The following is a 26,096-nucleotide window of genomic DNA, read 5'->3' on the forward strand; positions in this document are numbered from 1 at the left end:
ATGTAAGTATTTTTGAAGCTAAATAAGAATCTTCTATGCAAGTTAGTGTTTAAAGGAAAATTTATGATTTTTAGGTTGCTATCTAGTGTAAATGAGATAATGCTTATATCTCCCCCTCTGTGTGGTTAAATAGTCTTATTGGTTGTTTTCATGAATAAATTTAGATAGAGCATTACTAGGTTACAATGACAATAGAGCATGGAACAGTGTAGCACAATATGTGTCCCTAACAGCAGTTGTGCTGAACTAACCAGGCTAATAGTTAAAGTAATTCATTCTCTGCATGTAATCCGTGTCCTTCCATTCTCTGCATATTCAATACAATATTGTGAAACTGTATATAGCATCCACAAAAGGTAGGGTCTTTGCTCCATGATAAACTCTTAATGGTGTTTGGATGTAGCAGTCTTGTCCCCCCCGAAATGGAGCATCTCAAGTCAAATTCAAGTTCAAGTTTAATTATCACTCAACCATACACAAATAACCCTGAATACAGTCAAATGAAACAGCGTTCCTCTGGGACCAAGTTGCAAAATGCAGTACCCGCAGTCATGAAGCACTCATAGCACATATAAGATAGCAGTAAACATACAGTCACACAAAAAAAATATAGCCAAGGACCCTAAGTGACATACCCCGTAGATTGGTGGAGCATGAATGTTGTTGGCAAGAACAAGTCCTCAGCAATCTGCATACAAACACAAGCATGCAATCTAGCTTGTCTTCTACCGAGTGAACACTGGAGGGCAGCATTGACAGGAGGGGCCTGCCAATGTAGCATTGATGCCATGCCACACCACCTACAGCGTCTCCCCTCCTAGCTGCTGCAACAGGTGATACTGCAGCACGAGGCTTAGTCCTCATCACACAGCTCCCCTACCACTAAACCAGTGAACTGGACTTGCAGAATACTACAGGACCTTGCAATCACATGACAAGTGTCACTGTTAGACTGTACACCACTTTTGCTCAGTAACTCCGACATCTTTCTGCAGCAGGCACCGTCCAGCTCCTCCTCTAACAAGCAACTCCCTGATGGGGTAGGCCTTCAATACTTGAAATTCTTAATGTCCAGAAGAGTCTAATGATTAAGTGTTGATCCTTCTACTTCCCAAAAGAGTTCTCCTTCTGTGATTCTGACCGCAGTTTATATATCACCAAAGGCCAATGTTAAGCAAGCACTAGAGGTATTGATTGTAGGAATTAGCAAACAAGAAACAGCCTACCCCGACGCCTTTCAAATCTTTGTTGATGACTTCAGTCAGGCTTGTTCACCTAATCATCATCAACATAACACCTGCAGCACAAGGGGTCCCAACATACTTGACCACTGTTATACTACGATTAGGAATGCCTACCATTCCAACTTTAGAACTCATCAGAGGACCTGAACAAGTGCACCACGGTTGTCACGGTCTTTATAAAAATAGTTGTAGACAAGCGTGTCCTCACTAAGTCATTCAGAGTCTTCCACAGCCAGATACCCTGGATGAACTAAGCGGTCCACAATCTGCTGAAGGCCTGATCAGTGGCATTCAGGTCTGGAGACCAAGTAAAATACAAGAGGTCCAGATACCTCACATGTAAAGTGGCAATTCTGGACCAAACTTGAATCACTGAAGGATTTTCAATGGCTGTGGCAGGGCTTGATTGCTGTCACCTCCTACAAAATGAAACCAAGGTTTCGTTCTCAGATGAGCTCACGGCCTTTTATACTCACTTTGACAATCAAACGTGGAGGCACCTTCACGAAAGCCCACAGACCCTGATGACTCTGTGATTTCAGTCTCTGAGGCTGATGTGAGAAGATCCTTCAGGAAGGTGAACACAGAGACATCATCTAGCCCAGACTGGCAACTGTTCGAGAACTGAAGACTTGTGCTGATCCACTGGCTGGAGTGTTTATTGATATCTTTAACCTCTCGTTTCAGCATTCTGAGGTACCCACCTGCTTCAAGCAGACTTCAATTATACTGGTACCTAAGAAGAACGTGGTAACCTGTCTCAGTGACTATCATCCAGTAGCACTTACATTCATTGTGATAAAGTTCTTTCAGAAGTTGGTGATGAAACATATCAACTCTTGCCTGAGGAGCAACTTGAATCCGTTCCAATTTGCCAACCATCACAATAGGTCAATAGCAGATGCCATTTCATTGGCTCTTCACACAGCCTTGCAACATCTGGACAGTGAAGATGTTCATTGACTACAGCTAAGTATTCAATACTATTGTCCCCTAAAAGCTAATCAGTAAGCTCCAAGACCAACTGGATCTTCGTTTTCCTCACTTGCAGACCCCGGTCAGTTCACATTGGCAAAAACACCTCCACAATCACCATCGGTGTAGATGCACTACAAGGCTGTGTGCTTAGCCCCCTACTCTACTCACTTTATACTTATGACTGTGAGACTAAGCAGAGATCCAATGCCATAGTTAAGTTTGCTGACAGCACCACTGTTGTTGGCCATATTAAAGGTGGTGATGATTCAGGATATAGAAGGGAGATTAAAAATCTGGCTGAGTAGTTTCGCAGTAACAACCTCTCACTCAATGTCAGCAAGACCAAGGAGCTGATTATTGACCACAGGACGAAGAAACCAGAGGTACATGAGTCTTCATTGGGGGATTAGAGATGGAGAGCATCAGCATCTTTAAGTTCCACGTGCTGTCATTTCAGAGGATCTGTCCTGAGTCCAGCACATATAGTGAAGCTGGAACAGGCTACAAAAGCATTTCTAAAGACCTCAGTGTACATCAGTTCAGAAATTGTCCACAAATGGGGAAACTCCGTACTGTTGCTATTCTCCCTAGGAGGGAGCATCTTGCAAAGATCACAACAGGTGCAATGTTGAAGTAGATGAAAAAGAACCCAAGGGTAACAGCAGAAGACCTGCAGAGATCTCCAGAACAGTCTCAAGTTGCAAACTCAGCCAGCTCCATCATGGGCACTAGCCACCCTGGCATAGAGGACTTCTTCAAAAGGCAATTCCTCAAAGAGGCAGCATCCATCATTAAGGACCTCCATCACCGAGGACATGCCTTCTTCTCATTGCTGTCATCAAGGAGGAGCTACAAGAGCCTGAAGACACACCGTCATTGTTTTAGGTATGGCTTTTTCCCCTCCATCATCGGATTTCTGACTGGACAATGAACCCATGAGCACTACCCCACTTTTTTTTATTTTGCTTTCTTTTTAAACACTAATTTGATTTGTTTAAATATTGTTGTTGTTGAGTGCCATTGAATCGTTGTTGACTCATGGCAACCCTATGGATGTGTACTTGTCCTTAGGGTTTTTGTGGCAAGATACGGAAGTCAATTGTCAGGCGTTTCTTTTGTGCAGTTACTGCTGCTGCCCAGTTGGGAACTGGCCATTTGGAGCTCAGGACCATCTGCCTCAAAGTCCAGCGCGCGCGCGTGCGCGCGCGCGCGCACACACACACACACACACACACACACACACACACCACCCCCCCCCCCACCTACCTACCAATTAGATTAGATTCAACTTTATTGTCATTGTGCCGAGTACAGATACTAAGCCAAATGAAATGCAGTTAGCATCTATTTACAAAATAACTGCGAATAAAAAGTTAAGTGCTACAGCACACAAATATAAAAGTACTGAGACAGTACATTATGGGTGCAATACTGCTTAGCGCTGTGATGTGAGGTTCAGCAGGGTCACAGCCTCAGGGAAGAAGCTCTTCCTGTGCCTGCTGGTGCAGGAGCGGAGGCTCCTGTAGCGCCTGCCAGATTGGAGGAGAGTAAAAAGTCCATGGTTAGGGTGAGATGCATACTTGATGATGCTTTTTGCCCTGCCCAGGCAGCGTTTATGATAGATGTTCTCAATGGTGGACAGTTGGATGCCGATGATCTGCTGGGGACTTGTTGCATCATCCAATTTCTATTAAGCTTCAGGTGATGGACTCCTACCCTGACATTCTCCTGTTAAATGACTTGATACAATTTTGAATTCATTGTTCACTCAATGATCACAAACTGTCCAGTTCCTGAGGCAGCAAAGCAGCCCCAAACCGTGATGCTCCTTCCACCCTGCTTCACAGTTGGGATGAGGTTTTGGTGTTGGTGGGGAGTGCCCCTTTCCCACCAAACATAGCAATGTACATTTCTGCAAAAAAGTTCAGCTTTTATCTCATCTGTCCACAGAATATTGTCCCAGAAGCATTGTGAAACATCCAGGTGATGTTTTGCAAACTTGAGACATATAGCCATGTTTTTTTTGTAGAGCAGTGGTTTCCTCTGTGATGTCCTTCCATGAATACCATTCTCGTTCAGTGTTTTTCTTATAGTGGACACATGAGCAGAGACGTTAGCAAGTTCTAGATTTCTGCAGGTCTTTTGCTGTTACCCTTGGGTTCTTTATCACCTCCTTCAACATTGCACATCGTGCTCTTGGTGTGATCTTTGCAGGATGCCCACTCCTAGGGAGAGAATTTTCTCCATTTGTCGACAATTTCTTTTACTGTGGAGTGTTGGACACTCAGGTCTTTAGAAATGCTTTTCTAATCTTTTCCAGCTTCATGCATCTCAACAGTTCTTTTTCTAAGCTCCTCAAAGTTGTTTTGATCAAGGCATGGTGCACATAAACAGACCTTTCTAATGTATAGTATATATATTTACCCTATAGAATAACTAAGAAAATTGGCAATATACCTTTGCTCTTTGTATATATGTGATTTATTGGAAGTTCAACGTTTATGAGACCCTTTCTGTCCCCAGCATTTCGAGCATTGTTGCAGATCCGAGCTGTGAGAAAGAAGCCTGGGGCTTTGTCACCAGTATCATTTAGTCCTGTTTTGGCACAAACTATGGATCATGATGATCATTCGGTAAGCCTGTTAGATTGTTGGCTTGTTATTTTATATTTGGCATGAAAATAAATTTTTAAAATCTTAAGAATTCTTATTGATATCCATTTAATAGATGCATTTTTGGACATTACCTTTTATTATAAACCTCAGCTAAGTGAACTTGTTGAGAAAAGTAATTGAAAGAAATCTATTTGTTTCCATGCATTCCATCTCATGGGCAGAGTTTGCATGTATGTGATTTCTGCCAGATTAGGAGATCTCTCCAATGGATTATTCAGGCAGGATCCTGAGCCACTCATATTCACAGACTCAAACATTAAGACCATGTCCTGGGCTTCTGTCACCATCCTTGGGTTGCTTTTGACCTACTGACAGGTTGGACATAGTAGAACATGTAGAATAGAAGGGGTAAAAGATTAGACATTCTTGAATGTATCTTTTGAATCACCAAAGTTTTTCCATCAACTCAAACATTGGACTGAATTAATATTCTGTATTTGACTGCTAAAGCAACTAGCACATTTAGGAAGCATGCAGGATCAAAATCAAAACGACTTGCTGATTGGTTACATCCCATTTTAAATATTAATTTCTTCCTCTAATGATGGGGCTGTAGTTGTATTAATGCCTATTACAAAAGGTATTGCAGTAGCATGCTCAAGCTTTTCCAACAGCATTTCCCATTCCCATAGCCTTCCCTTTCATTTATTCAATTTTAGGATGTGGTTATTGCTGACAAAATCAGCATTTATCACCCACCTCTGATTACCTTGTGAAAGTTGTGGTGAGCTGCTGCCTTGAATACCAGCAGCTCTTTTGGTGAGGTATTCCACGGTGCTGTTGGGGCTGTGGTTGGGTGTTTCCAGAATCTGGATGGAAAGACCTTCACCCACCCCTGCAAAGACCAGGGAAATATGTAGCATATTCTTAATAGATCTACTTCAGCATTCTTCAGTGTGATTATGTTAAAATCCTGGAATTTTCTGCCTAAAGGTAGTAAGTAACGATTCAACACAAAAGCAATGTACAAGAAGGATGCTACCATGCTACCGAGTTATTGAGGACAATTTGGCAATAATGCCACAGATTATCAGCTGTGATTGAACAAGAAAAAGTATAGTCTTTAATTTAGCAACAAATTAGGTGCAAAATAAGTTATGCTCTCAATTTTTAAACCTATGAAAAACAAGTTGTAAAGTAAATGCTGTGTCAAATCTGTGTATGTTGAAGATCACTGTACTTTCAAGATCAGCAAATGCTGACAAACATTTACCTTAATGCCACTGTGTGCAAGCTGTAACTAAATATAAACAATTTATATAAACAGGAATTTCCAAAGACCATTTGTTAATGTGAGCAGTCGACTGGCTTGTGTTTGTTTGTTCAGTTGACTGTTTTTGTGCTTTTCTCCCAATAAATAAATATTGTGGACTGATAGAGATTCACAATTCACTCTGACTTCTGTAACACTTCAGGAGGAACCTTCAACTGCCCCTACACTCGTAAACTACCGTACTTAAATCCCTCTTTACTTAAAGTTGTAACAAATTCATCTTTCAAATGTTATAATTTTTCATCTTTAGCACAATTAGGTCTTGTATGCTTAGAGGAACGTCTTCTGAGTTGATTTCCCATTCATAAATTTCTGCACTGAATCATCTACTTAAAGCATGGGTTAGCTTTATTATCTGTAAAATTTACTACTTAGATAGCTTAAAAAGGTTTAAATATCAATATTTGGATTAAATTTAATATCTAATTTATGCTGACTCCTTGTCAGATTGCTTGAATTAAAACTTTAGGATCAGCCCAGTTAGATAAGTTAGAATGTTTTTTTGCCCTTTCTCCCTATGCTGTTGTTTTAAAAGGTTGTTCAGAGTAATTCTTTGCTCATCCAGTTTTTCTATATCTCTAGACATCTGACCATGTTCCCCCTGGATTTGAACCGGTTTCCCTATTGGAGGCTTTGAATGGACTGCGATCAATTTCTCCATCTATCCCTTCTGCTCCTTTGTATGAAGAAATAAATTATTCTGGGATTGGAGATGGTTTGTCTCCATCTAGCAGACAGCTGTCAACAATCGACAGGATGGTAGATAACTGTCCCCAAAAGCCCAAACTGAGCAAATCCTCGGAAAGGTAAGTGTCCAACAACCCTCATCTTGTTAAACCAAGATACCAAGTTCTTTAAGTAACAGTGAAAATGGATTTATGTTTCTTTCTTTAAAAAAAAATCTTTTTATTAATTTTAAACAAACATAAATGAAACATGAATAGAGAGAGTTTGGGAGTACATAATTAATAGGTTAAAGTATAAATACAAATAGATGATAATCCATATATAATAACCTCCCAAACTCATAGTGATTACGAAAAATGGAGTAAATAAGAAAAAACCTCTAAAAAAAAAGAACAAAAAACCTAACCAACATGGGCCTTTGCATTATGTCAAATATGCACAGCAGCGTCAATAACTCCATACCTCCATCCAAATAATTAAGGATAATAAAAGTAAGGTTTAGGAAAAGTCAGTTTAGCTCATCTGAAAATGTTGAATAAAACAAGTTTCTTCAAATTTAACTGAAGGGTCAAAGACAACACTTCTAATTTTTTCTAAGCTCAAACAAGAAATAGTTTGAGAAAACCACTGAAATATAGTTGGAGGATTAATTTCTTTCCAGTTCAATGGGATAGATCTTCTAGCCATTAATGTAACAAATGCAATCATCCGCCGGGCTGAGGGGGATAAGCAACTATTATCCACCATCAGTAAACCGAGAATTGCAGTAATAGGATGCGGTTGCAATTTGATACTCAGAACTGTTGAAATAGTACCGAAAGCATCTTTCCAATAATTTTGCAAGCAAGGGCAAGACCAAAACATGTGGGTCAATGAAGCAACTTCAGAATGGCATCTGTCACAGGTTGGATTAACATAAGAATAAAATTGAGCAAGTTTGTCCTTGGACATGTGGGCCCTATGTACAACCTTAAATTGTATTAGGGCATGTTTAGCACAAATAGAAGAATTGACTAATTGTAAAATGTTCTCCCACTGCTCAGTGGGTATAAGACAATGAAGTTCTTTTTCCCATTCCTTCTTAATTTTTTCTGATACTTCTGGCTGTATTTTCATGATCATATTATAAATGATGGCTACTAAACCATTCTGGCAAAGATTCAGAGCTAAAAAAATTTCCGTAATGTCCATTGGACATAATTTCGGAAAAGACTAACATATTATTCAAGAAATTTCTAACTTGCAAGTATCTAAAAAAATGAGTTTTAGACAAATTATATTTATTGGACAGCTGTTCAAAGGACATAAAACTGTTATCTAAAAATAGATCACGAAAACATGTTATACCTTTTGTTTTCCATAATACAAAGGCTAGATCCATAAAAGAGGGCCGAAAAAAAAGTTAGATATAATAGGGCTTGATAAGATAAACTTATTCAAGCCAAAGAATTTACAAAATTGAAACCATATTCGTAATGTATGTTTAACTATAGGATTAGTTATTTGTTTATTCAATTTAGATGAAGCAAAAGGAAGTGAAGATCCTAAAATAGAAAACAATGAAAATGTACAGATTTACATTCCAAATTTACCCATTGTGGGCAAGGTGCTATAATCGATTCTTGTGTCCAAAATATTAAATATCAAATATTAACTGCCCAATTGTAAAATCACAGGTTTGGCAAAGCCAAACCACCCTCCTTCTTAGGCTTCTGTAAATATTTTTTACTTAATCTAGGATTTTTATTCTGCCACACATACGAGGATATTTTGGAGTCAATAATATCAAAAAAGGATTTAGGAATAAAAATTGGTAATGCTTGGAATAAATATAAAAATTTGGGTAATACTATCATCTTAATAGCATTAATTCGACCAACCAATGACAAAGATAATGGGGACCACCTGGTAACAAGTTGCTTGATTTGGTCAATTAAAGGTAAAAAATTAACTTTAAATAAATCCTTATGTTTCTTGGTAATTTTAATGCCCAAATAAGTAAAATGATCTGTGACATCTTTAAATGGTAAGTGTTTATAAATTGGAACTTGCATATTTAATGGAAATAATACACTCTTATTAAAATTCAGTTTGTAGCCTGAAAAGCTACTAAACTGAGCAAGCAAGGATGAAATAGCTGGAATAGATCTCTCAAGGTCAGATATATATAGTAACACAAATCATCAGCATATAATGATAACTTATGTTCCTTCCCCATGGGTAATACCAAAAATATTAGGTGATTCACGAATGGCAATGGCTAAAGGTTCCAAAACAATGTCAAATAATAAAGGACTTAAAGGACAGCCTTGCCTCATACCACGGGATAACTGAAAAAAAGGAGGTCTCTGATTATTGGTAAGAAACGAAGCCAAAGGTTTATAATATATTAATTTAATCCATGATATAAATTTCAAACTAAAATTAAAATTCTGCAACGTATTAAATAAATATGGCCATTCAACACTATCGAACGCTTTTTCAGCATTTAAGGAAATAACACATTCTGGTATTTTAGATGAAGGAGTATAAATTATATTAATTAATTTTCTGATGTTATAAGATGAATAACGGTTTGTAATAAATCTGGTCTGGTCTTCAGAGATAATTTGAGGTAATATATTTTCTAATCTAGTGGCCAAAATTTTGGTAAAAATCTTAGAATCTGTATTCAGCAAGGATATAGGCCAATAGGATGCATATTCAGTGGGGTCTTTATCTTTTTTAAGAATTAGAGAAATGGAGGCATCATAAAAAGATTGTGGTAACTTACCTACAGTTAACACATCTTTAAAAATTTTACAAAGCAAAGGAGAGAGTATAGAAGAAAAGGATTTAAAAAATTCTGCAGTATAACCATCCGGACCAGGTGCTTTACCTGAATTCATTGAAAAAATAGCCTCTTTTATTTTGGTTTCCATAATAGGTGCGTCTAGAAATACACTATCTTCTGCTGTTAATTCCGGGATATTCAATTTTCTTAAAAATTTATCCATTATGGAAGAATCCTCAACAAATTCTGATTGATATAAAGAATTATAAAAATCTTGAAAGGCTTTATTTATCTCTGTATGATCAATTGTCAAAGTGCCATCTCGTTTACGAATCTTAATGATTTGTCATTTAACCGAAGCAGTTTTCAATTGATTAGCCAATAATTTGCTAGATTTATCTCCATGTACATGAATCTGGGTTCTAGATTTAATTAACTGATTTTCAATCGAAGAGGATAATAACAAACTATGCTCCATTTGAAGTTCAACTCTCTTTTTATAAAGTTCTTTACTGGGGGTCACTGAATAAATCTTATCAATTTCTTTAATTTTATCGACCAATGTTAATATTTCAGAATTAGTTCATTTCCTAACTCCAGAGTATGAAATAATCTGTCCACGAATAAATGCTTTAAAAATGTCCCATAATATTCCACTAGAGATCTCTTCTGTAGAATTTGTTGAAAAAAACAAATCAATTTGTTGTTTAATGAAGTTAAGAAAGTCTGAGTCCTGAAGTAAAGTAGAGTTGAACCTCCAAGATTTAGCATTAGAAGATGAATCCATTGTCTTAATAGATAGCTTCAAAGGTGCATGGTCAGAAATGGTAATGGAATCATATTTACAATCAATAACATCTGTAAGTAAATGATGATCAATAAAGAAGTAGTCAATTCTTGAATAATTATGATAAACATGAGAAAAGTATGAAAATTCTTTATCATTGGGGTGTAAGAATCGCCAAATTTCAGAAATTCCAGGATCAACCATAAAGGAATTAATAAGAGAGGCCGATTTATTCGGAAGAACCTGGGTGGGCTTAGATCTATCCATTGAAGGATTTAAGCAACAGTTAAAATCCCCACCCATTATCAACATGTACTCATTTAAATTAGGAAAGGACGTAAATAGACACTTAAAAAATTTAGGACAGTCAGTGTTTGGAGCATAGACATTAATTAAAACAATTTTTTGATTAAAAAGTGAACCAGTGAGAAGCAAAAATCTACATTGTGGGTCCGAAATTGTTTCATAGTATATAAAAGAGGTTGAAGAATCTATAAAAATGGAAACGCCTCTTACTTTGGCTTGGGAATTCGAGTGATACTGTTGGTCTTTCCAAAACCTAAAAAAACGTTGACTATCCACCTTCCTCACATGAGTCTCTTGTACAAAGATAATATTAACATTCATTCTGTGGAATACTTTGAATATTTTTTTCTGTTTGATCAGATGATTTAAACCATTAGTATTCCAAGAAACAAAATTTATAATCTTATTCATATTGCCAATATTTATGGCAGTTAACACATAAGGTTAAATAAAAGATGAACTCATGAATCCGGAAGAGGGAAGTAAGTTCAAGGAGGAACCGGAAGTTACGACACTCCAACCATTTTTGTAGTTTCGAGTCAGCCCATGAAGTAGAACTAAGCAAGAAGCAAAGCAAAAAAAGAATCCCCCTCCCCCTCACCCTCAAAACCCCAGAAAAAAAGCCAGAAAGAGGCAAGCAGGCAAACTAATACTAACCTTACCCCCATGTCTCAAGATGACAACTCAAACAAAAAAGTAAAAAAAAGACATAAACCATCCATATTTAAAACAAAGGGTTAGTATAACAAAGATTAAACTATAAAATTAGTGTTATATATATATAAAACAAAAGGATTAAGAGAAAAAAGAAAAATACTAAAACGTTAAAACCTAAGAATGGATAATATTGTATTAATAATTTAAAAGAACGTCCTTAATCTTGTTTGGACACATTCAAACGGATGTGACGTATCCAAGCACTAAGGTCTTATCGGAAAAAGAAACGACATCTTAGAAAAAAGTTTTTTTTTAAAAACCTTAATATTTAAACGTTAAAGATATTAAAAAAGTGTATATAAACTTAAAAAAAATCTAATGAGTTACTTTCAAAACTAACAGAATAATAATATAAAAAGAACGAACTCAGAATAAACCAAAAAAAAGGACCTTTACTTAAGTGTGTAAAAAATACACTATCAGCTATCACGTAAGAATCATTAAATTATAAAAGGTCCGAATCTATAGACTAATTGTTAGCATAAAGAAGAAAGTTAATACAAATAGTAAAAATACAATACATTAGTCAACTCGTAGTGAAAAAAGTACTATTCTTCGAGGAATCTTTGAGCATCCGCTGGAGATTTGAACAACCGACAAGTCTCATCTTTGAGAGTAACTCTCAATTGTGCTGGAAATAACAGAGCTTGTTTGTAGCCTTTTTGATGAATTTCCGACATAACCAATTTTAAAGCCATTCTTGCCCTCAAAACTTCGGGACTGTAGTCTTCCAGAATATGGAATTTGAAATTTTGAAAGCTGATGATACCCTTTTTCTGGGCAGCCCGAATCAGATGTTCTTTAGTATGAGGATAATGAATCTGGAGAATCACTGGTCGTGGTTTTGTACCTGGAGCTGGTTGAAAACGAGAAATGCGATGTGCACGGTTGATTATTGGAGGGGTATCCAGAACTTCTGAGCCGAAGATGTCCATTAAAAATTTATAGAAAAATACAGTCAGATCACCATTCTCAAAATTTTCCGGAAGCCCAATTATCCGGAGATTTTGTCTTCAAGACCGGTTTTCAAGATCAATAATTTTAGATTTATAACGATCCAGCAGTTGAGAAGTCGAAGATTGCTGTTGTTCCAGAATTTCAATTTTGCGATTTCTCTGGCGAGCAGCATCTTCGAGAGCTAAAATTCTTGCTTCTTGTTGTTGAGAATCCAGTGTGAGTGATTGAAGTTTTGCATTGACTGTCTTTAAAGTTTCATCGAGCGTAGAAAGCTTTGGGGTTAATTTATTCTCCAGTTTTTCAAGTCTTTCGTTCATAAGTTTCGCAATTGCTTCCAAAGTTAATGGTTCTTTCGCCAGTTTCGATTCCTTAGGTTCTCGTGGTTTAGACATTTTAACGAGTTGAAAAATAATTCAGTTGAAAAAAAATTCATGAGTATCAACTCCTTTAGAATAGGTATAAACAGATCAATTAGGGGGTGATTGTAGGTAGAAAAAAGTAAAAGGATTGGAGTGAAGCCTAAAACAGTCTCACTCCATAAGCACCATCTTGAGACCTCCTGGATTTATGTTTCATGTGTGTATACATTTTAACATTTCAACATTTGAATCTTTTGTTGGAAGTAGTTAATGCCGTGGCCAAATGCCTAATAGTTTGTGAAGTAAGTTGAATTGACTAAAGATGATGGGTAAATTGGAATGTTTTCTAAGATAATGGGGAAGATCTGTCATCCATTTGATAGTTGCCTCTCTCTTGGAAAATTTAGCCAAGAATTCAAAAGGGTGATATATATGCAGTACCAGGGCAAGAGATATCTCAGAGTCATGTGGTGTGGAAACTATTTTTTTTTGGCTTAGCAAGTCTGCACCAAACAGCAACCAATCTTTTAATGTAATTAATTTTTCTCTCCCATTTTTGCATCAATTCCTCAGCACCCCCAACCCCCCCCCCCCCCCCCCCCCCGAGATTCTACCACGCATCAGAGATAATTTACAGTGTACAATTAACCATCGCACCTTCATGCCTTTGGGAGGTAGGAGTGAGATCATCCAGAGCAAGCTCTCACTTTCATTGAAAGAATGTGCCTTCTCCAGTCTTCACACAGATAGCACCAAGGGTCATAATTGAACCTGGGTTGCTGGAACTATGATATAACAACTGCTTCATTCAGTGCTTTGTCATCTGTACTATAAGTTAGAAATAATCCTTCATTTGGGCTTGCAGTAACAGTGGAATAATAAAGTTTTAAAAGAACGGAATGAAGAGAAGGCACTGAAACACCTGCACACACATTTATGTTGTCATTAATGGGAATTAATGGGAATAAAAAGTTGAGAAAAGGAAAATCTAAAAATCATATATGCTTCTCAAGAGGGGATGTATAAATAGTGGATAATAGTGTATAAATAGTGGGTCTAGGCAAAGCGGTTAGGCTGAGGAATCTTCAGAATTCTCCTCCCTAGAGGATTGTTGATGTCTAAATTTTGTTGAGTGTATTCAAAGCAAATGTGTGGTTATGAAAATTGAAAAGGTACAGTTAAAGTTGCAGATTGACCTTGGCTTTATTGAATGATCTTTCCCTGTTTCCATGTTCATATGAAATGGAAATGGATGAATGGAAACAGGTAAAGATTATAAGTTGACTCAAGTTGAAACCTTTGTACTGAAGTCAGTCCTAAGGTTATAAATATTTAAAATACCAAGCTGAGAATTGCAGTTATTCTAGAAATGTTGACTGTAGTGGGAAAAGGGCAAGTAAAAACTAATTCATGACTTATGACTTTGGGTTGTGTTTCTAGACAAAATGAAGTGTTTTTTTTCCTGAAGGAAGCTGGTTATTTGCCTTTTTAATGAAATGTGTATTTTGAATCTAGCTGTGTCATCCAAATCTCATGGCAAATGAATAGGTACTTTTTAAGAGAGGATAAAATCTTGTTCAGGGTCCATGATTAAACAAATGGTGTACTGGGGAAAAAGTACAACCAAAAAAAGATAATCTTCAAATTAAAAAGCAGGACCTCGTATCTGAATCAAAATAGCTCAGTTCTGTAGTCATTTTTAGTATTTCCACATTTGTGTAAGGAAATATTGCAGAGAGATAATACAAGACTCCATACAGTAAGATCCTGACACACTATAGAAGTTTATGCACATGGTTCTGTTCTGATCTAGTTAACATTTTCTATATTAACATTGTACATTTGATTGCAAGGAAGTCTAATTTTAAAATGTCCCATCATTTAGCAGTCTGCGATCTCCATCTTCTCCCATACAAGAGGAAGATGAGGAAAAGCTTTCTGAAGATTCTGATGTTCTGTTACAAAAGAATGGACCACAGCTCCAGTGTGGATCAAGCTCCCAAGAGGTAAGTTTCAGAGGGAGACTGTTGGAACTGATTCACAGAAAAATCAGTTCCTTGATGTAAAACAAAAAGCCATTTTTGATAATAATTTTGATAATAATGAGGGATTTAAAAAAAGGAAAATTGTGATCACTTTTATGAATCAATTTATTAATTAATTTGCACATTTTAACTCTCCAGCTACTTGCAGTTTACAACCAGAACAAGAAGCATTTGGTGGTTATACTTGTTATGTACAATATGCAAATAACTGACCATTATAAATAAACAATAACTAGAAATTTTTTTAAATTGCATCTCAGTGAATAAAAGGAGCCTGAAACAAACTTTAATGTTTTCAAGTTAAAATTATTTTGTTTTATTAAAATGCAAGGTTCCGTAGATTTTTAGAATTCTGGTGAGCAATTGATGTTTGCCATTAATTATACCTTCTGTACAGCAGCATATAGTGACTAAAGATCCATTACAGCATGGTAACATTTACAGGAACACGAAAGTATATCCACATCGGGATTGTGTGTGTCTTAAAGGTGGTATTTTCCAAAGTGTCTGTTGTCCTTGTGCATTTAGGCAGCAGAAGTTGTGCATTGGTAGGTATAGACTAAAAACTCCTGTACAGTATGCTCCAGTGTATCGTATAAAAATATACAGATGTGTGATGTGATACTGATCAAGTCAGCTGGTCACCTTCAGTGATTTTGAACTTACTGAGTAATTGTTGGTCCTGCACTCATCTAATCAAGTGGAGAGTATTGTTTCACAATCCTGAATTGTACTTCATAAATGGGAGGAAAGCTTTGGGGAATCAGGAGGTGAGTCACTCATTAGTGTACCTCACCTTTGATTTCCTCTTGGAACCATGGTATTTTTCTGGGGGGAAAAAATAACTGCAGACAGTGGCAAAAAAACGAAATACTTGGATCTATTCGTCAGGTCAGTAGGGCAGAAGAGCAAAGCACATTTAACATTTTTAGTCAAAGCTTTTAACCTAAACTGGAAAAGTGAGCAATGTATGTTTCAATTTGCAGAGAAAGGGAGGGCGAGATGAACAAAGGACATTGGGTAGTAATCAAGATTATCTGGGTGACACAATACTATTGATGCCATCTAATTGACTATAATAAATTCTTGTTGTTTGGAGAAGTACCTTACTGAGCACATTCTGCATTCTTCAATATTTTACATTTCTATCAGTAGCTGTGTATGTATTTCACATCTCTACCATTGTTTTTAATTTCACTACTGTTCCCATCTATCCTAATGTATCTATCTGCTGTAAAGAACATAGATTCTTTGCTATCCATACACAGTATTTGTGCACTTGGATAATCCTTGTTTTCTCTGCAACCGATAATACACTTGCTTTCTCACTTTTCCAGTTGTGATGTTGCCCTAAAATGTTTATTTTGTTCCTTTCTGCATAGATGCTGCCTGACCTTCTGGATTTTTTTTTTTGTTGCTTGTCCAGTTAAGCTTTTGGTTAATGTTAACCTTCAGGACATTGGTGAAAGTCTGTAGAACACAAATGTTTCCTCACATTTGACAACTCAATTCCAAGCATTGTCCAGGTCTTGGTGCTGGTGGTCATGGGCAACTTCATTATCTGAGGTACCATGAATGGAAATTAACTGCACTTATTCCAGAGTTCTGTCCCATAGCCTAGGCCATGGATGATTGATCTTCCAACTCAATCTTATGTTTCTCATGCCAGAGGAGAATTTTGGGATGATTCCCACTGATATCAATACTGTGTTTATTGATGCAACACTGTATTGATGTTAAGGGAAATTATGATTACTTCTCAGTTATATTTCAGTTCTTTCATCTATGTTTAGATCCAGACTGTACTGAAGTCTGGAGCCAAATCAACACTGGAGAACTACAAACTAGACCTAGGTGAGCAAATTATAGATAAGTATATGTTGAGAGAAGACTGATCAACATTAGTTAGCAAGACTGGATTCCTTTTGTGGACAGGATGTATTGGGAAAATTTTGCATTTCATCAGGATGATGCAGGTATAAGAAAATAGTGTGATTTAATGTTTTCTGAGATAATGTGAAGATTTGTTGTCCATTTGACAGTTACCTCTCACTTGGAATTTAACCATTTTGTCTATGTTGTGGCCTAGTCCATCTTTTTGATGAATATGGTAACTTCATGTCTTTCATATGTTTGATGCAGGATTTCTTACTGATTTTTTTTCCATTGAATTCCATGTGTTCAGTTGCTTTCAGCTTTACAACTTGAGGTTGAATGTTAAAGCCTTACCATTACTCACACCTAAATTCAGGACCTAATTTATCTTCATAAGGAAATCAAGTTCCCAGACTTGTGGCCTCAAGCACCTAGTGGGCCAAGATGATAGGTACATGAACACACAACTATTTGCAGTTTCCCCTGTGTGTTCAGGCTATTCTCACTTGAACATATTGTATACCTCTGTAGCTTAATACTACTTGTCAGACTTGCTTGAGTGAAAAGTTAACTGTTGTTGGAATGACATCATTGCAATAATTCATGAATGCTGGTTACTTTGTGGAGAAGAGAGACTGTGGTATTTGAGTTTAATGGAATTTTGATGAACTGCTGAAGTCCTGATGAAGGGTCTCGGCCCGAAATGTCGACTGTTTATTCCCACCCATAGTTGCTGCCTAACCTGCTGAGCTCCTACAGCATATTCTGTGTATCACTCTAGATCTCCAGCATCTGCAGTACCTCTTGTGTCACTGAATTTAATTTGGTTCAGTATTTGTACATGTTATATCCAAATATGTGTTTTCCTGTGTAAGTGGTGAATGTTATTTTAAAACTGCATTGTATTTAAAAGTATGGAAGTAGTGTATGGTTTATGGGCTGTAAGTGCAGATTCCTTGCTCAGTCACAAAGTGGTAGCAATAAATGCTTCTTCAGATTTTGTTATTAGAAAATTTTCAAGAATCAATGACAAATTCCATTAAAGAAGTGATTTAAAAAACTCTGCAGCATGCTCATTTAGATAGATGAGCATGGAAGTATAGTATACTGTTCATACTTTGACTGACTTTATGACAACCAACTTGGCACTTTGCTTCGCAGATTGAGACAACTGAAGAATCTCCGGAAATGCACACGCACAGTCCAGGTGAGATCATGCAAGCACTTATTGCTACTGTACAGGAGGAGGCCAGTCAACTCACTGCCTTTGAAGAGGCTAGAAAATTTGTCTCTTTTCCAGTGACGCTATAAAATATAAATATTTTTTCCCCACTTCCTTTTCCAGAAACGCTTTCCAGATCTTCAAAACTCATTGCATTTTCATTAGAAAGCATACTATTGCAAGTTCTTTTAGCTTAAATCTGATTGTTCCAATGGTCAATCTTTCTTATTAATATAAACAGTTTTAAATTTATTGTATACTGTCAAGTCCTTTGCTTTAAGGAGGACTTGATAAGTTTCTGTAGACTCGACCGATAACTGGTGTCTTATGTTCTTGATACCATTCCATCATATTTCTACTGCACGTCCAAGACTTTCATATAGCTTGTAAACTGTGGCATCCTGAATTGCCCACAATGTTCAGGCTGGCTTAAAAGTGTTTTATAAAGGTTTAGTACATTTCATTTTTTTTTAGTTCTGTGCCCTAATTAATAAAGCCAAAGCTCCCATATTTTATTTCAGACTTCTCTCTGTGCCTTTCCATCTTCTAATTTTTTTTAATGTATGTATCCCAGTTGATCTTGCTGTATATTCACACCGAATAATTAATATCTGTTCACACTAAATGATAGCATCACACAGACGAATCGATATGTGTCCAAATGGTACAGTTTTAAAAAATATCTATAAGAACATTATTGATAAGACAGGTTAGTGGGCCCCTTGAGTCTACACTGCTACCTAGTAAGATCTTGCTGATCTTTTGCCTCAATAGCTTTTTGTACGAGCCCTTAAATCTCCAGAAGTCCATCTCTAATTCTTATATTCAGTGACTGATCCTCCCCATCCTTCTGTGATAAAGAATTTGAATGATTTACTATCATCTTGATACAAAAAATTTCTTCTTGCTCCAGGCGTGACTGGTCAGCATATTAGTTTGAAACAATGACCCTGTACTCTAGATACTCCTTGTGGGGTAAATATCAGTGCTTCTTCTCCCCTTTGAAATATATAAAGAAAATTACAGGACTTCAGTGATGTCTTTGCTCAGTCTTGTAAACTTGATTAAGTTTGGCCCAATCTACTTAATCACTTGTCCTAGGGGGGAAAAAATCCATGAAATCTTTGTTGTGCTTTTTCTATCCTAAGTATATCCTTGCCCAGGTAGGGAGACCAGACCTGTATACCGTATTGCAGGTAAGGCTCACAAGTGCTCTATAGAACTACAGGAGGAGGAAGTTTTTAGTTTTGTACTGAAATGCTTTGGCAGTGAAGTTCAGACTGTAGTTTACCTTCCATTTTGTTTCGGGTACCTGCACTGTAATTTGCGTAGTGATGCATACACAAACTTCCCAGGTCACAATGAGTAACACAGATCTTAATTTGATACCTTTAATTTTGTATAACTTCATTTGTTTACAGGTCTTCCCCTCTGCCTCATCTTCACCCTTTCAATTAACTTGTCTATATTCCTTTGAATCCTCTGTACTTTCTCCCACCCACTAAATGCCATCAAGTGAACTTCAATAATTCTAAGATAATTAAACTTGGTCTTTTCATCCTTGATATAGATCATTAGCCACATACAATCACATTGATGCATGCACCCAGTCATTCATGCACACTTTCTCAAACAGTCAGATGTAGCTTTCAGTATAATACAACAAGGTAAGTAAAAGTAAGGCCTAGAACTTGTGTCTTAGTTGAACCTGCTTTGCAGGAAAGTACTTAGCTTTGTCACTTTAACCAGTGGCAGAAAATTTGTGTTAGACACAGTACAGTTATATCAATTTGCATTGATATAATATTTGAAACTGGCTTAAATCACTAAGCAATGCTACATTCACATTATTAAAGATTTTTGTATAGAATTTCTTTGTGTTGAATATCCAAGTAGCCTTCTCTATTGCATGGATCAAATGAGTTCATGTGAAAACCATTGACCACTGGAATTCCTGTGGTGATCCATGACAAGAATTTGAAACAACCTAGTTAACAGATCTCCACAACACAGTTATTTTTTTTTATTATTAAGTTACTTTAATTTTGTGCCAGGTTGAGAAAACAGCACCAAGGAAGTTAGAATATGCCTTTAAATGAGCAAAAATCTAGTTAAAAACCTTCAGTACAGTAAACTGAATCTGAGATACCACTTTATGTAACCATGAACATTAATTTCTCAAAGCAGCCAAAATTCAAGAATGGCATCAAATTTTATTGAGTTAACTATGACAACTACAGTATGCAAAAGTACTTTCCTCTGGTCTAGTGCTGCAATATGCAAGAAATAAGTATACACAAATATGTTTAAAAATTTTCAGATAAAGAATTTTGACATATAAAAATGCTCATATGCATCTGGCTCAAAAATTACACAAACAATAATTAAATAAAAATCATTATTTTTGTAAAAAGAACCAAGGAAGGACAATGGAGCTTAAAAGATGAAAATACACGAGGCTTTAAAAGTGAGAGACCCAAAATCAAGATCATTCCTGAATATTTGAAATTGGTTTTCATTGTAACCGTTTAGATCTAGGTGGTTTCAGTGTAGTTCCTATCTATTTTCTTACAGTTGACAGACCTCGCTCTGAGGAAATTATACAAGATAGCAGCAGTGAATACGGTAGCCATGCTAAAGAAGATGGTGACACTCCTCTTGCAATTTCCCTGCCTGGTACTTGCACATAATCTTTCTTATAATAACAATTTATTTTGTATGTATTTGGGATTGGGGTGTTGGATAATTTAATGGAACTGAATAAAGGGTGTGTCTACAGTTGTGTAAGCTTATGGAAAGAAGGTAATAAATTCAGCTTAAGTGAATGGAGTTTTAGCCTTTTACAAAGGAAACAATATGATTTATTTTAATACTTGTATTACAGTTAAAATAATCAAATTTCATTATATGTGGTTGTAGATATTCATAAGAGAGGTAATAAGGCTGTACAAGGCCTCCTCTATTTTGTTCCCTTGCCATTGACAGTTCCAGATGACTTATAGAATCGAGAAGTCTTAAGTACTGATTCCTAGTCCATAATGACATCACTGCAGCTAGTCAGTCTCTAGTTTAAAAAGAGGAAAACCAGTCAAGACCATTCTGTTTTTCCACTCATCCCTATAGTACATTGTTCTGTGATCAAATACCATATTAACACATGGCCAAGGTATAATGGCTAACATCTCTCTGCTCTCATACACCTAAAATATTCATTATTTTTGAGAAAAGTTGTTGGAAAATTGTAACTATGCAGTGTCACCTCCAAATGCAGTGGTTAGTTTGCATTCCGTGGTCGGACTTTATACTGGTAAATTTGATCACATGGAGGTGGGCCGGGTAAGGGCTGCCCATTAACAATACTTTAAAAAGACAGCTGTTTTCAAACAATGTCCTTGATTTAGTTAACTATTTTGTGAGTCTTTTAGATACTCAAAATATTCCAAAACTATTACCGTAGTTTGTTGAACTTTTAAACTTTAACCTTTCAATTCAAAACATTTAAAAAAAAAATCAGAAATAAATAAAGCAAAAATATTCTCCAGCCTGAGTGCTGGGAATCGACAAAGACTCTATAATCTGAAAAATCCATTGCCATGGTCACCATCCGTCATTAATTGGGTTTTCCACATTCCTTCATTCATGAAAGTGTAACCTTGGTCACTGAAAAGTCAGTGGAGGCCCTCTGTTGGTCAGGGCAACCATGGATGTTGCATTCGAACTGTCCAAGTAGCAGAGACCCTCTCTCCATGCAGCTGATGAGTCCAAAGGAATGGCAGAGACCGATACAGTTTGACACCAGTGGCATCGCAGGAGTTGCCAGTCAATGTTGAACTAAATGTAGGACTGCCTTAGGGACTCCAGTGCCAGATTTTTCCTCGGGGCTTATTCCTGAAGTCTTTCCCACGAGTGGGTATAGCCGCAAGGTAGCCGCTTGAGACCAGAGTTCTCCTTCCAGGTGAGCTGCCAGCCACAGCTGATGAGCCCCATTTGCCTGTGGGACAACTCAATAGGTTAATAGAAATGCAGTGATATGAGGAAGACCAAAAGACCTTAACCTACTGAAGTCATTAATCTGTTTTGTTTAAGGACAATACCTACCACAATGAAACATTGTGTAATTATTTGAATGTCAATCTAAAGATCTGTAATAGCATGTTCTTTTTCACCTAAAGTGCAGTCTTTCTATCTTGACTTAATGTTGCTGACCTGCCTACCAGAAGATGCTAAATCAACATAATTTTATGATCATTTAGTTCCCTGTACTGTTTCAGTCCTGAAGTAATAATTGTCTGACATGGGTTTAAAGTATTATTTAAAGGCACATAATTGGATGGTTGCTGGGTCATGGGATACCCTAGCAAAAATAGTGCTGAAAACTTAATCCAGAATAGCTTCTTCAAGGAGAATAGTTCAAAATAATGTTGAAGAGTATGAAGAAAGCTGTGAGAATGTACTAAATAAATGGCACATTGAGAGTTTTCACCTTTGCAAAATTATGTGACTCAGTGCTCTTTAAACACCCTGACAAACAAGAAGGTATATTCTTCAGCCTACTTGCATATTTCCATATTTCCTCTGACAGGACGTTTGAAATGGGTCTGGAATTGACTTATGACTGGTTGAGCAGAAGTTCTGGTCAGGGATTTAGTAAATAACAGACCAGAATTCCTCATTCAGTTGCGAAATACCTTTGCTTGAGGTTGAGATGTTACAGCAACTTTAATGAAACAACTGACACTAAGTTGCCACCTTGTTCTATGCACATCTTTATGCTGTGAGCTGAATCCATATACACACAACAGCCTTGAGGCTCAATCTGCTCATAATCTGAGGAGACACAACAGCTGGAGTTTGATTAGGTCTCCCTTCTGTTGATATTACCTCAGCCTGTGTAGTCCATCCACTGATGTATGCTGGCCCTTCTTCTTGACAGCCCTCATGACTGAAAGGTCTTTCTTTTAAGGTAAAGCTTTGCTAGTCATTGATAGTGAAATTTGCAGCATCCTCTTTGACCAGACTAAATTTGTACTCTTCCTTCCCTTCTGGTCTAAGCAAACAGACCTGCTACTCTCCATTGTTCTGTGTGGTATCCAAGTGAGCAGTTGGCTACAATTTAAAAATATTACTAAGTAGTGATTTTTGAATTACATTCCAAATAGCAAATACACTTCTAGTGGTGTTACATTATTTTGAGATTTCGCTTTAGTAGGATCTCAGGTGGGGATATAGTTTCAATGGGATTACGGTTTCAAAAGGATAACATTTTACATCACAATGAAAACATGCTTCAAACCTCATGTCTCTTGTTGAAATAGGCTGACTGCACATTGCTGAGAAATGTAATTTGTAAACAATAAAATTGATCAGATGATTTGCAGAATTTTACTTCCAGTCGCTTTGTAAGTTAGCTTAAAGTATTCCTCCTCATGGTTTTCATTTTGTTAGCTTTTATATGTCCAACTATTACAATTTTCAGAAGTTCCTGCTCCATACTAGATTTTTAGAGCCTTGCTGATTACTCTAAATGCAAATATGAATATGTGGATGATCAAAAAAACAGAAAATCAGAGGAAATAATGTGGTTACTTATCAAACCAGAAGACATGGCAGCAGAATTAGGCTATTCGGCCATCGTATCTGCTCTGCCATTCTAGCATGGCTGATTTATTAGCCTTCTCAAGCCCATTCTCCTGCTTTTTCCCTTTACCCTTTAAAGCTCTGACTAATCAACAACCTATCAAAATCCACTTTAAATATACTCAATAATTTGGCCTCCACAGCCATCTGTGGCAGTAACTTCCACAGATTTACTACCCTTTGGCTAAAGAAATTCCTCCTCATCTCTGTTCTAAATGGACATCCCTCTATTCTGAGGCTGTGCTCTCTGGTCCTAGACTCACCCGCCATAGAAAGCACTCTCCCCACATCTACTCTATTCAGACCTTTCAATATTCGATAGATTTCAATGAGATCCCTCCGCATTCTAATAAATGCCAGTAAATACAGGCCCAGAGTCATCAAGTGCTCCTCATAAGTTAACCCTTTCATTCTTGGAATCATTCTATCCATGCTAGTATCTTTCTTGTAGTGGCGTGGGCTCTTATCTTGTTAGGCAGCCTCATGTGTGGCACATTGTCAAAGGCCTTCTGAAAATCCAAGTGAACAACATCCATTGACTCTCCTTTGTTTATCCTGCCTGTTATTTCCTCAAAGAATTCCAACAGATTTGTCAGACAAGATTTTTCCTTACGGAAACCATGCTGACATTGACCTATTTTATCATGTGTCTCTGAGTACCCCAAAACCTCATCCTCAATTATGGACTCCAATATCTTTCCAACCACAGAAGTCAGGCAAGCTGGTCTATAATTTTCTTTCTCCTGCCTCCCTCCCTTCTTAAAGAGTGCAGTGACATTTGCAATTTTCCAGTTCTCCAGGACCATTTCAGAATCATTCCACAATCTCTTCAGCTACCTCTTTCAGAACCCTGGGGTGTGGTCCCTCTGGTCCAGGTGACTTGTGTATCTTCAGACCTTTCAGCTTCCCAAGCACCTTCTCCATAAGAATAGCAACTGCTCTCACTTCTGTCTTCTGACACTCTGGAATTTCTGGCATACTGCTAGTGTCTTGCACAGTGAACACTGACACAAAATACTTATTAAGTTTGTCTGCTTTTTATTTGTCCTCCATTAATACCTCTCCTGTATTATTTTCCAGTGGTTCTATATACACTCTTTCCTCTCTTTTACTCTTTATATATGTGAAAAACTTTTGTTTTCTTCTTTTATGTTATTGGTTAACTTAGCTTCATATTTAGTTTTCTCTCCTTATGGATTTTCTAGTTGTCTTCTGTTACTTTTTAAAGGTTACTAATCCTCTAACTTCCCACTAATGTTTGTTCTAAGGATTTAATTTCATTTTATACCAGCAGTGCCACCCCACATCCTCTCCTGCCTGCCTGTAATTTTGATAATATGTGTATCCTTGACTGTTGGGCTCCCAACTATGATCTTCTTTCAGCAGACAGCCCACCTCTCCCAGAAGTTCCAGGAGTCTCCCATATAGCGGCTTCCTGACGCCTGCAAATTATATACAATATCCCAGAAATCAATTTTATTTTGAGAGGGAGAGCGAGAGGGAGCATCCTGATTGGTCTCTCTTCGTGATAAGTAGACCTATCAGTTTTCTCTGTGGGTGAGCTTTACAGTTGACCTCTCTCTCTCTTTCATTGTCTATCAGTTCAGTTTAGTGTCCTGCTGCGCCATGGCAGAGTGTTCCAAAAAGAGAAAATATAAAACGTACTTCACCCCAGACTACACTGAAGTGTACTCCTGCCTAATAGGGGTCAAAAATAATGACAGTGTTGCTCGCTGCACTGTTTGCAACAGTGACTTTTCTATTGCCCATGGTGGGTTAAATGACTGTAAAAGACATGTTGAGGTGAGTTTAACAGGTATCATTCGTTCATTAGCATAGCTAACATTATTTAAACTAGCTGGCTAGCTGCAAAGGAGCTGCTCTATTGATGCCCTACGTGATGAAGCCAAACTCCCTGTAGACTTGCTTTAAGTTGTAATAGAATAAAAAAATGACTCCATGATAAAATATAATGTGTAAGTGCATATTTTAATGTCACATTTTCTGCATATACCCAACTTGGTTTACAGATTGGACAAAATCACTAAACAAAGTATTACATACACCCTTGGAGGTTGACTGGGGGGGGGGGGGTTTCTACTTCCCTGAAATGAGTTTTTGCAGGGTGGGGTGTCTGTTTCAGACATGACTCAGTGATGTCCACGTCATACTGGCCAATCTCTTACTACACCACAAGATCATCTACCTTATTCCATATACTGTGTGCATTTAAATTAAAATACCTACGGTCCTGTTCATCACCCTCTTCGATTTTGCCCCCATGTTCCACTTCAACTCATCTAACTGACTACAATTTTGCTCTATCATCTGCCTGTCTTTCCTCCCAGTCTCATTACAAACTGCATCTACTTGTATACCAACTGTCGATCCTCAGCTCTCATTCCAGTTCCTCTTGCCAAATTAATTTAAACCTAGATCTAGCAAATATGGCTGATTAATATATATATATTTTTTAAACATAAATAAAATGCATAATTATCTGGCTACCAACCATTAAAGAAAAAGCTGCAGGCATTTCCTTAAATGGAAGCAACTTTGAA

At 37.1% G+C, this 26,096-nt stretch overlaps 1 protein-coding gene across 8 annotated transcripts in view; it reads left to right on the forward strand.

Moving 5' to 3' along the window:
- Positions 1-26,096, forward strand: part of LOC140735579 (E3 ubiquitin-protein ligase MGRN1-like) — a 151,342-nt gene that overhangs the window by 107,496 nt on the left and 17,750 nt on the right. For 3 of the 8 annotated variants that reach the window (XM_073060787.1, XM_073060783.1, XM_073060786.1), the window contains exons 11-15: positions 4,746-4,855; positions 6,753-6,976; positions 14,642-14,762; positions 17,838-17,883; positions 20,473-20,574. In XM_073060787.1, the coding sequence (XP_072916888.1) occupies positions 4,746-4,855; positions 6,753-6,976; positions 14,642-14,762; positions 17,838-17,883; positions 20,473-20,574 (603 nt within the window). The remainder of the gene's footprint in view (positions 1-4,745; positions 4,856-6,752; positions 6,977-14,641; positions 14,763-17,837; positions 17,884-20,472; positions 20,575-26,096) is intronic. The other 5 variants (XM_073060789.1, XM_073060788.1, XM_073060785.1 and 2 more) reach the window with 4 other exon arrangements.

This window comes from Hemitrygon akajei, chromosome 11, assembly GCF_048418815.1.
Source record: "Hemitrygon akajei chromosome 11, sHemAka1.3, whole genome shotgun sequence".
NCBI lineage: Eukaryota > Metazoa > Chordata > Chondrichthyes > Myliobatiformes > Dasyatidae > Hemitrygon > Hemitrygon akajei.